We start from the raw sequence: 17,621 nt of genomic DNA, 5'->3' as shown, positions 1-17,621 counted from the left end.
GCAGCGAAGTACTGCTTCCCTCAAATCGCACTGACATGTTCCCGTGTGTTGTCAGAAGACCGGCCCAGAAGCATGGTCAAAAACGCTCCTCGCAACGAAGCAAGGCGGGCCCGCATACGCGCAAAGACCACTACGTTAGTTCAGATCATTTCTTACATCGTGGCCAAGATGCAGAAACAACGTGCTCTTGCGTGTGTAGTGCACGCACGAGCTCAACGCCGGAAGCGCCGGTAGGAGGCACTGTGGGCGACGGGAAGCCGAGGCTAAGCGACGATGGCGACAAAGCCCGGCAGTTTGAAAGCGCTGAGCGGGGCCCACCGTGAGCGTGTCGCACTACGGGAACACGAGGTCAACGCAAGGCGACAACGCCGACAAGACCTTGCAGTTCTGACCGATGCTTCTCGCGGTCATCGAGTCCTCTCTGTTAAGACGTCTGCACACGCCACACCACGGGTGTTTACTTATTAAGCTTACGTTTATTGCAATTCATGCTGCGATTACAGCTGCGAGCCTTTACACTTTGTGTGATATTTGAATACGTTTCTATGGCATTCATTGCTTCGCCATTATGGCGAAACTGTGATGCTTTTTTTATACACGCAGGCGCACTGGTGAACTCAGGAACACGAGTCAGTTATGACAGCCTTCACTGACTAGTCGGGAGTGACGTAAGAGAGATCTACACGTCCAACGCATGACGACATGTAAGATTTCAAAGGAAGGATCAATGACTACAGCGCTAATGGCTTTAAAATTTTGCTGCAGAAAAACAATTAAAATTACGCAAATTTCATTGCGATAGAATTTTTACAGACGCTAGGCGCATGCGCAGCTCGAGCGCGGAGGGTTACGGGGTCTCCATGGAGGCGGGGTGCAATTTGGCTGCCAAAACGACGAACCAAAGTGGACGCACCATCAACGCTATGCTCAGTTGCGTCGGCTAAGAGCAGCCTTCTTAAGGGTTAGGAGAATTAACTAATCAGTAACAATTAGATACTGGTGACTTTGAGTATAGCCAGAAGTTGTTAGAAAGCGCTCGTCCTTGTGTTGCCCCTATTCTTCGTCCCTGTTTGTTTGCGCACAACAAGTATCAATATGAATATGTTCCAACTAGGCCGACTCGCAGTTGTGCTTAGCCAGAAGGCAGCAAACCAAAGACTTTAGTGTTAGCATCGCGTGATCCCAGTCTGCGCATGCCCAGTACGCTGTCGACGCTGCTGCTTTTGTTTACAGTTTCCGGAAAAGTATTATTTTAGGTCACGTGTTTCTCATAGAAGTGGAGACGGCATCGCATGCATGAAAATGTACGCGATGCTTAGGCGCACGTCGAAGCGAAGCCGATGCTGACACAAGAAATACAAAAATAAATTTTCGAGTTTAAAAAACTGGATTTTTTTATTTCTCACATGTATAGCAGAGATGTTAACCTACCCATTCATGTATCACATATATATTTAGTCAGGACACCAGAGCTACGTTTTCTTTAGCTTGGAACGTAGCCCTTTGCAAGCAATTGAGAAATTCAGAGCTTTTATTTCGGGTGATCGGCTAGAACTCTTAATATTCAAATGTTTATTTGGCCATGCTATGTAAACTGAGTGGCCATTCTGTTTAATTTGTGTGCGCCGAATTTTAATTTTACTCGCTGTTACCCGTGCTAAAAGCACCCGAAGTATTTAAATACTTTAGAAATTGGCTATTTTGGCCATCACACCACTTCACTGTCTCACCAAGCACACCACTTGAATTACTGGATTATAAAATGTGCCTTTGAAAAGAAAGGCTGATTGATATCTTCTAGCTCAGCTGGGCAAAGAGGAAAAGTGGGGGCAAAATGCTAGAAAATTTTGCGGAAGAAAAATAAACATGTAGAATTAATCTCTAACTCAAGAAAACATGTGGAATTGTTTAGCTGTATCTGTAATGTTCGAAAACACGCTGGTTAATTTGCCGTAGAGTGACCCAAAGAACAACAAGAGAGCCACGGTGTACGGAATGGTCCTAAAAATTTATGTGAACCTCTTAGTGCTAATGCATGCGCTTGAATACGCTGTATGTGTGTGTGTTTATTTTTGATGAATCAGCAGCCGGCGCACTGGTCTAGCTCAACGTCCCTGACATATTGCTGGTCATAGTATTTCGCGATAGTTGTGCTTCCTCTGCACGCGGGCTGATGGTATGCAGCTCTCCTCGATAAACTACTTTGTCAGCCGCGTATTCGAATACTGACTGGTATGATGTCAGATATCAATATTTCTGAAATTTCATTATCTTGGTCTCGAACTATACGCGCAGGGGTCAACAACAGAGGTCCAATAATTCGAGCCCACTGGGGCCCATAATCTCCGTCGCGTGTATTTCACTGTGCCCGAAGCCACCGCTCCACCATCACACAGATCCAGAGAGCGAAGCTCAAAGAAAACGCCTAACACAAGGAAAGCGTTTCATTGTAGACGACGTCGGTGCAATCAAACTGTTGTAACCCATACACATGACACGCGTGAGCCGAAGCTTCATCGAGCCAAGGGTGCACAACATGGAAATGGCACCGCTACTGGACGACTCCTAGCGGCAGTGATACCATCACAGTGTAATGACCCTTTATTTCGCTCGATAGCCATTGGGTGGGGGTGGGGGGGGCACTCACCACAGCGTGCGATCGGTACGCGCGAGTTCAGCCGCGTGTCTACAGCGTAGCCTGCCACAGAGGTACAACGAAATGTTGCACGCACCCAGCAGGGATCAAGGACATGGGGTAAGGCCAGCAAGAGAAAGGGAGTTGGCCGGTAGAGCCAGAGGTCCCTACGCAACGTTTCGCTAACTGTCCGACAGTTTGAACCCACACCCACCTTCCCGCTAACGTCTCGAGTGCAAGGTGAGAGGAGGCGCGAATTGCCAGCCAGACGACCAGATGGAGTGAAGTGAAACTGTTCCTTGGGCTAGTTGGTTCATGCTTGAAGTAGTAAAGGCAAGGCGCAGAAGACCAGGACTCAAGAAGAAGAACACAAACGATAGGACCGGCGCCTGTCGTGTGCGTGAGAGGGAGTGAGCCCCCTGGGTGGGGCGAAATGGACAGCGGTGAAGCCGCCTTCCAGACAGCATTTCCTCGGGCTAGCTGTGTTTAGTCCAAAGGAAGTCCCTCAATGTCCCGAAGGTATTGCGTACGGCGGCTTTGCCTCAGCACGGGCACATCAACGGCGGTGCACCCTTTACAGGAGTATAGTGCTTTGTTGATATTTTTACAATTTGGCGCTAAGAACGCCCGTGCCATTCGTTTAACCTACTCTGCACTAGGTCACGCTTTTCGCTTCGTTGAGACCTGCATTTCATTACCATTTCCTACTCGCTTCAGTGCTCTTCGGGCGCAAAGAAAGCCGTTCTTTACGGGCGCTTGTTTTCGAACAACTACCCTTGAGACGCCGAGAAATTAGACAAGTGCGACGGGCAATGGAAAGTTTTAAGTGGGCGTACTGGAGCTGATACAGGACGTTTACGCTGTCGGATCAAGACACACATGCAACGCGCATTGGGTGGCCGTTGTGCAAAAGCCTGATCAGAAGAAACGGTTCTTGATAAATTCATACGTCTGGTTGAGAACAAATCGAGTAGAAATTGCATCGCCAAGAAAGCAAGCTATAGCGCAGACAGGGAGGGAAACGTGACGCGACAGGAACGCACTTGTGGTCGGTTTCGTGATAAACGCAGCGATAGACTTTATCCTCGTGAAACCCAAGATACCATTGGCTGCGACGCCTTGTCAAGAGTGTGACTCGGCGGAGCGGATCGGACGAAAGGGCACACCTTCTGTTGCCATAGCGCGCCAGGTGTTTCGACAGGAGAGAGGGCATCGCCGCGACGCCACGTCACCCTTGCTCTCCCTCTCTCTCGGCAAGCGGCGTGCTGTCCGCATCTCTCTCTCGCTCACACCACTAGGCTTAGCTGATGGACGCGCCTGCCGGCCTTGGCGGCGGGTACTGCTTCCCCGCTCTCCGTTCGCGTAGGGCGTAGGTGGCATGTGACGTTGGCACCGGAGGCTGCTGCTGCTTGCTGATTCGGACAGCACATAGCACTTTGATACGTTACACGCAGCGCGAAACTCGAAGCACCGCTAAGGCAAGTTCCAATTAACATGATTGCTTTTGCATTCACAACTTATAAGAAGTGCTTAAGAGGAAGCTTTAGCTCGGGCCCAACTCCGACGCGGCCTATTCAAATACCTGTAAAACGCAAAAACAATTTTCTGAGATAATCACTGGACCGATTTTTATGAAATTTCTTGTATTTGAGAAAGAAAGTTCAATACTAGTGACTGTTGGAAGCGGAATTTCGAGTTATGGCCAAAATTTTGTTAAAAGAATTTTCAAAAATTCGGAACTTTGAAAAAAATGGAAGCACGAGGTTTAAAAATTCATAGCACTGTGTCAAAAACAGATATCGTGGTTCTGTGAACGGGACTCATTAGATCATTCAAGGCGGACAAATTCGATATGTTGCTTTACATCTTAGGTGAATCTGTTACGTCGGTTCTAAGGGTGCTGCAAAAGTTGTATTTCCCTATTACTAAATTTTGTTATATTCATGTGTAGCATATCAATTCTGTCCGCTTTAGATGTACTATTAGATACAGTTCACAGAATTGTATTATCGTTTTTTCTTGTTGAGTTACAGAGTTGTAAACTTGATAGTTTCGTTTTTTGAAAATTTTCGATTTTTGCCAATTTTTAATAAAAAATTCACGACATAACCCGAAATTTCGAAACCAGCAGTCGCTAGATTTTACGTTTTTCTTTTAAATGCAACAAACCTCGTCAAATTTGGTGCAGTGGTTGCCGAGAAAAACGAATTCTCATTTTACATGTATTTAGATAGGAGCACCCGAGCTAAAGCTTCCTCTTAAGTTCCTTGGGATTGTTTTTTTTTCTAAATTACTCGTGCAAAAATTACGAATGCGATTCAATTGCTTTTCAACACAAAGCCTATTGAAGGCAACAAAGCGTCAAAAGAACGACAACATAACTTGTAAGGATAACTTTTGTAAGAATAGACTCCTGTATGGGTTTGAGGAAAATTTACCCAGAACTTTGTTGCGCTATAGTTTTCTGCTTAATTGAATGATATATAGGCACTGGATTTTTTTTCGAGTGAGAAAGCACAGAAACTGTACATGCACACGTCACCAACATTGTAATCAGATTGTTTGAGCAACGGCGCCGAATGTGTCCATGCCAGCCACGTATTGTCGGCTCACAACTTGCCACTGCCGACGCACACGCCCATATCAGGCATCGCTAGATAATCGCCACCTGCGCATCGGGCACACACACCTAACACATAACTTTCTACTGACAAAACAAGACAAACCTTTATGTGAGAAATGTGAAGATGAACTCACTGTAAATCACATTTCATTCTCGTGCACATAACTCGAACGCCTAAGGAAAAATATTTTACTGTGTTTTACAATGAACGCATTTCTTTCCATCCCAGTCTACTTTTAGGAGATTACCCACTTGTAGGAACTTCATCTGTTTATAGTTTTTTGAAAGATGCAGCGATCCTAAACGAAATATAATATATCACAGAACTACTAATTCTAAAAATTCTTACGCAGTTTTTTCACGCATCTTATGATGCACGTCACCCATGTTCCCAGTCTTGAGAAGAAGGCTGAGGTCTCCATTTGATTTGTTCGGCTCCTCAGAGTCCTTGTCCGGACTCATCACGTCGGCGCAGACACCCTTCGCAAGGCAACTCTCCCTGAAGCCGTCTTCTTCGCTTTTTCTCCCTCATAAAGTCGGCCCAACACGCTATCCTGCGCTTGGCAGACTCGGCCAAGTGTGCGTGGTTTCTGGTAGGTACAAACGGATGTGGGGTTGTCCGGGTTTCTCCCCAACCGCTATGAGCACATTTTTTTTTGTTTGTGCGCTCGCCCGACTTCGGTTGTTTGTTGCCACGTGTACATTTATGGCCTCCGTTGCAACTCGCGAGTGCGGCAGCCGCTTGTTGCTGTTGTGCACACGTTGTAGCTTCAGAAGAGCGTGCACTCAGACCGGCTAGCACGGTGGTAGAGATATCACTGGAACTCACCGCGACATGGTCAAGTGATGGGCCGAGTTTTCATGCTTCAGTTTTGTTGCGGAATGCTCCCTCCCTGTTGAAACGTTCCGTATGCAAATTTCATATCATTCCGTATGTTTCCGTACAATCCTGGATTCCATATAAATTCCGTAATATTTCTATAGGAATTGTGCGGAACGCTTCAATAAGATGCTCCTAGTCTTTTCCTTCCTCCACGTTCCATGGTAGTGAACGGAACTATACCGAGACAGAGTTCTTTATTTTTTCATACGCGCTGCGTTTGAGGCCTTCCCTGCCAGACTTGAGAACATCAACTGAGCTGCACTGACTGGCGAATGCTTCCGTCTTTTTTTTTTGCAGAATTGCTTCAAGGACGTACCGCCGCCGCCTGCTTGATGCCGCCAGCCCGATGGGAGCAAGAGGGCAGTGACGCATCTTGCTAGAGAACTTGGTTATAGCACTCTAAAAAACACAGACACACGTCCGCCTCCTTCCCATTTTCTTTCCTTGCAACCAGCGCAGAGAGGTGTGAAAAGGTGCGCCTACAAACCCGGGCACAACACGAAAAATATGTGAGACGTCTTGGCTCTTCTAAACGATGGCGCTGAAACCGGTCAAAGGGTCCATAAAAAGTCGAACGTCTTTATTAAACAAATGCAGGATGTCTAGCACAATTTACCGAGGGGAATTGTCATCACAGGAAAAAAAAACTAACACTAAATTAGGGCACAAGGCACAGTTTCAACTAACAAAAAACATTTATAACACCTCACAATAAACATATGCATATGCATATGCATATGTGCTGCGTAGGAATGTAGCGCAGCACATAACTACGACGAAGAAAACACAGTGAGCATCGTTATCTGCTGATGTGGGCAAACACCAAAACACTGCTAAGTATGGACGACACAAAATACAACACAGGGGAAAACAAGCTTTTCTGGCTACACATGTACGCAGCGATGATTTGTAGGCGCAAAGGAAATGAACGCTTCCCTGAACGCAAACGTACGCACATTTGGAGCGCTCTGTCATGCGCCGCCATATTGTGAAATTCTCCAAGGGTGGTCTTTTGAGCCAATCAGAAAGGGCGTAGCATCCCTGTGCGCCAATCAAAGCTTACAAGATGGCGGACTGCCGAGACGCGCAATGTACGAAGCGTGTGTGCAGACGGGCTCCTCTCTCGCGCGTCCCTCACTATCTGTCGCTGCGCTTCCGAAACAATGAGAAGATCTGTAGGGTACGTGTGCGCGTTGGATCGCAAGGCATAATGTAGGCTCGAGACATTCTCGAGACATTAGAGACAATCGTCATTCTACTGCGTTAAGCTGTTAGGAGCCAAGCATCCGAGCATCCCTTTAACAATATGGTTCCTTGTAAGTTCACGGCTGCTTGTGACGAACATTGCCAGAACACGTCGATGCCGAAAGAGGGACAGAGCGGGAAGTTCCTGTTGTCAAGCGCTACAAGTTTTCTGCCAGCCGGTTGTATTGAGACCACACTTATCTTAGCCTACTTCTACTCAGAGGACACTTCGTTCTCACTTAACAACGTAGACCAACGAAATCGCTCAGTGGTTGCTAACAACTTTACTATGCGCTAACCAAGTGCTACGTTGCTACACGACCATGAATAATTTTTCGCGAACCGTCTGATGCTCGTGCCAAGCTAGGAAGGGGTGAGTATAGGTAAGTCATGGAAAGGCTGCCGATTGATTTTCCGTGAAGAAGCTACGACGCAACCTTTATCTTAGCCCTGCAAGTTTCGTTTCATGGCACACGCCACTTTTCAAGTTGATTCTCTACTTTCCCAGCTAATGTGCTACTTGAAGGTGATGAGCTGGGAGAAGATACCGAAATTTATTTTTATTCAACTGATGAGAACGTATCACAAGTATCTAAAGGCGTGTGTTCACTACCCGATAAATTGTACAAGTCCTCTTGGGTGACGACGAAATTGTGCGAGGGACAGGTTTGCAAAAGAAAAAAAGGAAGGACGTTGATCAAATCTGGCAGTCGTCCAGTCACAAAGTCCTACACAGACATCGATGCAGATCTAAAAATGGTACGTCTAGTACGTGGCCTGCTGCTTTGTGACCAGTTTATTCAGGGACTTCTTGAAAGGCCTTCAACCCCAAAAAAATCGCCAAGACACATGAATACCGGATACAATGTAGCTACCCTGACAAGTGCGGAAATTTTGTTAAACTACATGACGAAAATTGGTGCGGGCGCTGATATGTAGGAATCAGGAATGAAATTGAATACTTGCACGATTGCAAGGCAGATGCGCGTTTTGTCGGTGAATTCATGTGTCCTACAATGGCTGTCTACTGCTGTATTATGCGTGCTTGAATGTTTCATTTCCACCTCAACCGTACTGGCGAGATAACCGTCTCCCTGAACCCCTTGAAGCGCGACAGCTTTCTTGTGCGGAATGACCGGGTCCTATAGTCACCTGAAGTAGGGTACCTAATTCTCGCGTCGGGCATGGGTCACGAGCCAATCGTGGGGGCTCAATGAAAATGCTCTTCTGCTTCTGATGCGTGAGGTGGCAGGTTCGATTTCCATCGGTGGTATTCTCATGCTGATCGATGCGGAGCACAAGAGATTCGTATACTTGGGCTTACGTGACAGTTAAGAACAACAGGATGTGCAAAATTACCCGGAACCCTTCCGTACAGCGTCTCTAATACCCCCAGAGTCGACAGTAAATGCGAGCAGACAGGTTAAAAATAATACCATGAATGGGAGAGTTCCCACTAGCAAGCCACGTGAGTAAAACGAGGCACAATATTCAGGTCTTTCGCGATGGTGTTTAGATTATCCTGGTGGTGCTGAGCGATGTGGCCAATAAAAAACAAACGTTGTGCCCGCAGCCCAGGTGATGGTGACTGGCACTGTACAGTGAATTATAAGATCGTCGACACCGGCAAGCCACCAGCTAGAAATGAACTCTACACAAACAAGCCGCTTTAATGCAGCAGAAACTTCGCTGATTCTCAATTTATTGACGATCAATAATGGATGCGAATACGCAACCTAATACCGCGATCCCATTGTTGTTGCCTTGAAGGAATCAGTTCCTTCTGCTTAAAGACATTAAATTTAATATCCCCATTAAAGTGTTCCTTGCTTACTGTCACCAAGAAAGCACGACTGCCTGGTGAGATTTATCATGGCGGAACGCCTATAGCAAATTGAAACGGCACAGCAGACCCCAGTGATCGCTGGGGAAGCAACCCACGGGGCTTATCCTTTCCATCCCGATCAGGTCGAAGGACACAGGCGCCATGGTGGCCGGCTTGGCAGCCCTAACGTAGACCCTGTCGGTGCGGTGCTGGGGTTTCTTGCGAGTGTTCCACGGGTGGTTGTCGTTCACCGTCATGTCCCACGTGTAGCAGGCCTCCCGCCGTCTGCCGCAGTGTTCCCACACGTCCACTAGCGAGCGCGGACGCCCGCCTACGTCATTGAGCTCGTGTCCGCGCAGGCCGAGGTTTCCGCCGAAGATGACCGTCCTGTTGGGAGGCTGCTCTAGACACGCCTTAAAGCACTTGGATAGTTGATGCTTACGTAGTTTCGACTTGTCGGGGTCGGGTTCAAGCCTGGCGTTGACAAGCGTGATCGGCAGACCCGCGAACGATGCCTCGATCGTCGCCACCTCGCATTTCACCCAGTTGTTGGTCGCCAGCCGGCGCCGCTTGTACCCCTCGAACTTCGTGGTGGCTCTCTTCAGCATGGTGAAAGTAAAGTTGTTCGCGCTGAATTTTCGCACGCATGTGTAGTCTTCAAAAGCTTCCCGTAGGACTAGATCCCATTGAAGCACCACTTCCTGGAGGAAGACCACGTCCGGGTCGGCGCTTCGGATTGCCGAGCAGACGGCTCGAGTACGTGGCAGACGGTTGCTGAAGTCCAAACCATTTGTGTACCACGTGATGAACTTCAGTGAGCCTGGGATCTGGGGTGGGCGTTCAGCCGTCTTCGGTGTGCCGCTTCCCCTGGTGGCCGAAATTTCGCCAAGCATCGTGGCTACAGGGTATGCTTCAGAAAAAAAAGCTGCGCCGGACAAACAGACTTCAGTGTTCTCGGATGCTCTTGCAGTTTTCTATGCACTCAGGAAAATGTGTAAGGAATTTCTTTACCTGTAACTCAAATCACTTGAAGTTGGACTTTGTCAAGGACGCACTTCCGCATTGGTCAAACAGCCAGGCGAACTCGGTGCTTGAGCGATAGGAGTACCTTCGTTTTATAATTGTATCCACCGAAGTTTAAGCGGGATGACAGTGCCGTTGTTGCTATTGGGCCTCGCTTCTTTTTACAGGTGCCCACGTTCCCACTACGCAGCACGGGTCTCAATGCAGGCGACATGAATAAATCTGGTACTAAATAGGCGCAACAAATTAAAGCGAAATCTATGAGAATTCAACTTTTGTAAAGAAAACACCAACATAATTGATTATTCAGACCAGAATAATTTACTGTGAATATAAACAAATAAGAAGGAAGAAAACTGCATTAAAATATATTCAGAAAAGAGTCAGAAATATACTCGTTTAAAAACTAAAACTATCAAGGAGCCAGCGTAGTAACATGAGCCAACTTTTACTGCAACCAAGAAGATGAATGACACCGTAACGCCTTAAAATTAGTGACGTCACACCAACGTTCTCAGCATCGCAGTTTCCGACGACGACGACGACGACGACGACGACGATGATGATGATGGTGATGATGATGATGATGATGATGATGATGATCTCATGGCTCGCACCAACTAAGAGGGATAAGCCAAGAATCCGGCGGCAGGAGGTAGCTAAAGAAAATTCTTATTCGAAGACGATAAACGCAAAGTAAAAGAAACACACAAGAAAGGAGATGTGCAATAACTAGACTAATATGCCAGCGAACAGTCAGACTAACTTCAAGGTGATTGTCAAAAGTGTGTAGAATCAAGGAGAAGTTAATGTTAGTAAAGAACTTAGAGAACAAAATTAATGAAAATTTGATATCTATAATAAAGATACAATAATTAGTAGGGCAATCGTTTTTTTTAGTTAGATAATCATATACTGCGGAACAAACGTATCTGTGGTCATAGCCTAGTGTCGAGGCCCCAAGTGATAATAATACTGGTATATTTAACCCTAATCCAATTTTGCATAGTGGAGCTTCGACTAATATGTTTTTCTTGTGCGAATATCGCCTACATGATAAAAAGTACTGGTACTATTGAGTCAATTTCCTTACAGTTGATTTTCTGGTGTGAATATCGCCTACATGATAAAAAGTACTGGTACTATTGAGTCAATTTCTTTACAGTTGATTTTCTGGTGTGAATATCGCCTACATGATAAAAAGTACTGGTACTATTGAGTCAATTTCCTTACAGTTGAGACATAGAGGGAACATCGTGAGACCAGCTCTACGTAAATAAAAATTGCGGGATACGACAGCGTAGTCTGGTGTATGCAACTTTCAATCGCCGAAAAGGACACCACTGTTTATTCCAGCAACAAAGAGATGCTGAAAGTCTAGAGATTGTATCAGCAATAATTTACTTACATGATTTTGCAAACAAAATTTTCTGTATCTCGATGCAGTGATGTAAGCTGTATACGGTAAAACAGGAATCAAAGGTCCATTTAAAGAGGTTCTGGCTAATACATCTGCCATTACATTTAAATATAGACCCCGGTGGCCAGGAACCCACAGCAAATTAACTTTTTTGTGAAGTAGTAGGGACTAAATTTTGAAACACACTTAAGACAGGTGTATTTGCTGCCGTGGAAAGCGACACACATATCGATAGAGAATCTGTAACTACGACCACTGACGATTGATTAGCGGGAAGTTTGTGCAGCGCTAGAACAATAGCGAATAATTCTGCCATGGAAATAGGTCTGTAATCTGGAAGGCGTATAGAAGAGGACCAACAGGGTGAACGAGGGAAAATGCCTACGCCAGCCTGCTATTCAGACAGTGAAGCATCAATGGCTGTTCCCAGGCGAGAAAGGTTAACTTAGTAACTGCTCATTTAAATATTGGTATGGCATTAGTTCAGCATCTGAGGGGAAAATATAATCAAATTTTATCTGGAGACCTATCTTGGATTGACCTGTTGGCGGAATACGTTGAATTTGCACATTCGATGGTTTTAACTGTGCTTGTACAAATACAATCTGAGGTGTGCGTGGTCACGGCCAATGATTAATAAAAATTAACTACGTTCATTAATGAAAGCATGCACTGATTTTCTCTGAGGACAATCGTAAATTTTTAGGTACGTTTGTACTGTGGGGATCCTAAATCTACTTTCTGAACGTGGTATTCACGCTTCCATTTACAGAACGGTGTCTGCAAAAAAAGTTAGGGAGTCCAAGGCACAATCGCAGAGCTTCCCTTTCTAATAAAACCAGAGGCTGCATTTTATGAGCTGGGCTGCCGGAAAATAAGACACAGACAAATTCAACGATGGGTTGGAGATACATTTTATATATCATATTTAATGTATGTCTTCGCAACTCATATCGTCGGTTACTGATCTTACGAAACCATCCCACGGCACAACTTTCCTCAAACGCGACTTTTTCAATGTGGCTTTTCGAGTTAAATGTCCCATGATATGCGATTCCTAGGTATTTAAGAGAATCCACCTGGGGAATGAACTCTTGGCAATGCATGAGTGAAGTGTTAACGGGAACATCTAAAAGACAGAGGAGAAGCGCACTATTAGTGACGTTCAGAGACATATGTATGTTCCCTATCGAAGTTTCAAAAGTGCATAAGTAAGGTTGCAACGATTGATCAAGTAAATGTACATCATCATTCCATGCAAAAACAAGCAACATAATCGCCATAAACGTACACCTGGATGTCCTCGGGAAAAGGGATGGAGCTTAAAAATATATTAAATAAAACAGAATATAACACTGACCCTTGTGGCACCCCACGTTTTTTCTCATACCCAGACGATGAACACCCGCATTGAAAACAGCAGAATTCTCTTTCGCTTGAGAATTGTGGAACCCGTGCTGTGATGTACTTCGGAAACCTGTAATTCTCTAATTGCTTTATCAGTATGCCATACTCCACACAATCATAAGCTTTATCTAGATCTAGGGTCACTAATGCGGAATATTCTCTTCGACAACGAGCTAGTTGTACGCGACTCTCTAAATCTACGTGCGCATATCATATCGATCACCCAGATATGAAGCTGATTTGACTGGGGCTAAGTATTGAGTTTTCAGATGAGTAGGTTGTCATTCGGCCATTCAAAATTTTTCTATTAGTTTAAGCAAATTAGATGTGAGGGAAATTGGTCTAATATTATCTAAGTTATATTCACCTCCCTGTTTCATAGGTATCAAAATTACCTTAACAATTTTCCATTCTCAAGGTATCCGGGTGTTTTTTGGAGAGTAATTTACCATATTCAACATTTTTTGTGGTGGTAATTGATGCAGAATGTTTATCACGGCTGTGGTAACTCCATTTGGATCTCATGCTGAAGAAGGCAGAGAGCGAGCATCCCAAAGCTCTTGTAATGTGACTTCCCTAAATTCCTCTAGCGGTAATGGTTTCTATAGTTACGGAGGAACTATTGAAGTGAATCTGTTTTCTAGTCCCTTTCCAATATTTTCCAACGATTCGGACAATTCACGTGGCGAAAGAACAAAAGAGTTCATATTTGCTGGAATATGAATCATCTTTGGAGAACGCGAAAATCTAAAGATGGATCTTTGTTTTTAGAATAAGACAGATGAGTGAATTTATTGATATCATGCTCATTTTTGGCTTTAGCTATCATACGCTTGAAAGATACGTCAATAAATTGGTAATTCCTACAATTATTTGTGCAATGGTTACAAAGTTTCCTCCAGGCAGATTTTTGTTTACGGTGAGCACTTGTGCATTATGAATTCCACCACGGACTGAAAGATTTACCTGTGTAGGAGGTTGAACTAAAAGCTGCATTCTTCAAGCAATGTTCTAAAACTGCACAGAGGCTCATAGCCCTAATATTCTCTTGCATATCCGTACGGGAATGTATTGTAGACTTCAAGTCCTTTTGAAATCCGGAGTAGCTTACAAATGTGGCAGTTTTTTCTTCTAAAAAAAAATCACAGGGAAATCAATCTCAAAAATAATGGGAAGGTGATCGCTGTTTGTAGCGCAGTCTATAGTATTACACGAGGATGCAGTTAGAGACGAGCTGCAAAACGTGAGACCTATGGCCGATTGAGAATGGCTGGGAACAAACGTAGCAACTTTTGAATTTAAGCAGGGTAGATTTTTATCAAGAGTCCAATCCCACAGCCGTTTCCCACCTAAATCAGTTTTAAACCCCCGAGACACATGGTGAGAATTAAAGTCACCAGCGAGTACTATGGCCTTTCTGCATGAAGCTAATGCGCTGTCTAGAGAACGAGTGTACTGTACTCCTGCTGGGAAATATAAAATAACTAAGCTAAAATGGGAGCAGTCTGGGAGTGTTATGTCTAATGCTGAAATCTGGCATACAGCAGACTTACGCAGATACGAAATTGTGGCCTTGTGACTGAATTTAGATGAAATCAAGCAAGCAACACCAACACCTGTGTCCTGTCGACAAAAAAGAAATCGCAGATTTTGTAGAAAAAAAATTTCACCACTGGAAAGCGAGGTTTATTGTAAAACAATTTTGTCTTTGGAAACTTGAGAATAAATTCATGATAAATCTGTAGTAGCTGAAACAATCTAACGGCAATTCCACTGTAGCATCTTTAGAGAGCCAATGTTGAAAATGGAATGGCAGCGGAAACTTCCTGATCCAAAATACTCTCTTTTAAAAAGCCCTTATTGGAGATGTTCTCTTTCAAATATTTTTGTAGCGTTTGACTTAGGGGAAATTTGAGGGAAGGAGATCTGGAGATCCATTTTTACATCCTGAAACCCTTCATAATCGCCCGTCAATGGTACTGGTTCCATCTGTTCTACATGAGTAGAAGGTGCTGCACAATGAAAATCAGCTAACGGATTGGGTGACAATGTTTGCTATATATATATATGAGCGACAGAGAGAAAGAGATGATTTTAGGAGTTGGCGTGATAACGATGTTCTTAGCGCGTGTGCTTTGTTTGTCGCTCATATGTGGCTGTGACGTATAAGTGTATTAAAGGTGTCAATGTCCGCTAGGCTGCGAGTGAATTCATACACAATAAAAAAGCCTCCACAGTCACTAACCGAGGATCGCGTCGAACATGCGAAAATGTTTTGGCGAACACGAGGCTGCTTATGCTCACACGAGCAACCGATGCACAATTCATGGCACTACTGTCGAACTCGTGAATACGTTAAAGAACCCCAGGTGGTCAAAATCAATCCGGAGTCTCCCCGCTATGGCACGGCTCAAATTCGTATTGCGGTTTCGGCACGTAAAACACCGTAATGTCTGAGTTCGTAACTACCGGATTTTGGTGAAGCCATCCGACTGCGGAAGCCTAATGTGTCCTTGCTTACCGAGAAGAATGGGGCAGGATAGATGGCATTAAACCGCAGTAATCACCTCTTGAGTCATTACTAGGATTCAAATTTAGCCTATGGGCTACGGCGTGGAAGCCAGACCATAACCTGGGCCTAAATCCGGTCGAGGAAGTAAGTGAGCAAGCGGCAGCCTGACACTCCATTGCCACTAATGAACAAAATGTCTCGTAAAAACAGCCTCCTTCTTCCATTACCGAGCGTCTGTAGGTACAACGCGCACATAACAAGCGAACGTCAATGCTCGTACGCTCCACTGGTAACTTCTACGACATGTTTGCTACAGGTATGCTAGTTGCTTGGGGGGAAGCTAAACAAGCCGTTTGATTTTAAACGCGGTACCAATTATATGATGGACGTTCTGCCATGGTATCAAGGGCGCATGCGCAGCTGCGCTTTGATGGTTGGCTCTCTAGAGACGCGCAGTGTATTTGGCTGCAAAAACACGACCAAGACCAGATGACGCATCTTCAAGTGCGGGTTAATTAGCTCCGCATGATAGACAGTGCGGCGTTCTGTATAGAGCACCTGGCTCGAGGGTCGTGCACACGGACACAATGCAGCAACCCTGCTTATCAACTCTGTGACGGTATCGTGCACCCCCCCCCCCTCATCTGTAAAAAAAAAAAAAATACGAGCCAGCCTTCTGTATTCCGCGCGACATCAATGTCGTGCGCACCCACGCTAGCATCGCTACTTATCGAACGTGTCACGGCTTCGCGCTAGCGATAATAAACGAGGTTGATTCACACGGTCGCGAAGCTTTGGACGAAAAGCGGTCCGATTGAAGCACGACTAGGTCAGGTGGGGCAAACACTACTGATAAAAGAAAATCACTTTTTGAAATAGACATACAAAGCTGTATGTTTGTCTGTGTGTCTTGGAAACAAAATTTACCCCTTAATTATTTTTAAATATAGATGCGACGAGCAACGGCAAGACGAGTGAAATTTATTTTGTTAAGAATAAAATATATTTTTGCTAGCGCACCTGGAAGAAAAAAGAAAGAAAAGACGCTTTTGTAAAGTTGGTCTTCTACAAATACAACACGCCCCCCATTGAATGTGTTGCTGCTAGTTCCGCCTTGAGTGGCACCAATTTCGGTGGTATGAATTTTACGGTGTGTAAGGTGTGTTGCATCGTGGTTCAAGGGGTTCAGTTAATTGTTTTCGCGTGAAATTAGTAAGGAACACCGGACATGTGTCGGCCTTCAGCGGTGTTCGTGCAACTGCTGTAACTGGCTGCTGCGCCTGGGCCCCCGAGCTGCACCTGAGGTTAACAAGGTTAGACAAGGCTTGCGACCAGGCGACTAGTTGGCCCACAAGTGAGACCAGCTCACTCGTAAGTATTTCGTTCTTTTCTCATCAGACGTCTCATGCGATTGATTGATTGATTTATTTATTGATTGATTGATTGATTGATTTTGTCGCAGCTGCCGTGTTACTTTCCATCACAATGTTTTGAAGTGCACAACAGGCTGCGCGCTATGGACAACACCAGATAGGTTACGAAGTTATGTCTGTGCCAAGGTTCACGGGGATGCGTCGTTCCCGCGATGTGAAAAAAAAAAGGCTAAAATATAAACTGTAAGGAATCTCTGTTGAGGGGTGTGGTGCCACAGTACTCGACCACGAACGGATAATTGTGCCAACGGATTCCGGAGCATCTGGCGAAACTGAACGCGGTGGAGGCACTTTGCTTCTCGTTTGAGAGCTTTAACTGTCGTCAGCTTTCGCTGCCCTTCCATCTTCACAGAGTGGAATGGTTGTCATTTTTTTTTCTTTTATACTCCGTGAAATCCATTATGGCACAAAATCTGACATTTTTGTCGTTTCTTTGGCTTCATCGTGCATAATGAGTATGCACACGTCATTCTGAGATTTCGACACTTCGCGGTTACCGTGACGTTATGTGACAGATACGCAAACTATAGACGAGGCCAGAATATGTTTGACCGATTTCAGAAGTCCGACGACGGAAGTGGAAGAGGAACAGGTTAGAATTGTTTTATGTTATAG

General features: G+C 45.1%; 3 protein-coding genes across 7 annotated transcripts in view; 2 read left to right on the top strand and 1 right to left on the bottom strand.

Annotated features, from left to right (window-relative positions):
• LOC135918671 (tyrosyl-DNA phosphodiesterase 2-like) overlaps positions 1–17,621 on the top strand; it is a 281,692-nt gene that overhangs the window by 157,106 nt on the left and 106,965 nt on the right. For 2 of the 4 annotated variants that reach the window (XR_010569721.1, XR_010569718.1), the window contains one exon: positions 6,439–7,677. The exons of the other annotated variants lie outside the window; for them this stretch is intronic. The gene's annotated coding sequence lies outside the window, so the exon portion shown is untranslated. Of the gene's footprint in view, positions 1–6,438; positions 7,678–17,621 lie in introns of those variants that run through there. 4 annotated transcript variants of the gene reach the window in all.
• Positions 9,061–10,425, bottom strand: LOC135918675 (tyrosyl-DNA phosphodiesterase 2-like). Its single transcript, XM_065452326.2, has one exon. The coding sequence runs from the start codon at positions 10,102–10,104 to the stop codon at positions 9,271–9,273; it is 834 nt and encodes a 277-aa protein (XP_065308398.1). The 5' UTR covers positions 10,105–10,425; the 3' UTR covers positions 9,061–9,270.
• Positions 16,644–17,621, top strand: part of LOC139046630 (tyrosyl-DNA phosphodiesterase 2-like) — an 85,550-nt gene continuing 84,572 nt past the window's right edge. The window contains exon 1 of one of the 2 annotated variants that reach the window (XR_010569720.1): positions 16,644–16,944. The gene's annotated coding sequence lies outside the window, so the exon portion shown is untranslated. The remainder of the gene's footprint in view (positions 16,945–17,621) is intronic. The other variant, XM_070540547.1, reaches the window with a different exon arrangement.

This window comes from Dermacentor albipictus, chromosome 6, assembly GCF_038994185.2.
Source record: "Dermacentor albipictus isolate Rhodes 1998 colony chromosome 6, USDA_Dalb.pri_finalv2, whole genome shotgun sequence".
Lineage (NCBI taxonomy): Eukaryota > Metazoa > Arthropoda > Arachnida > Ixodida > Ixodidae > Dermacentor > Dermacentor albipictus.
This window is presented reverse-complemented; position numbering and strand designations above follow the sequence as displayed.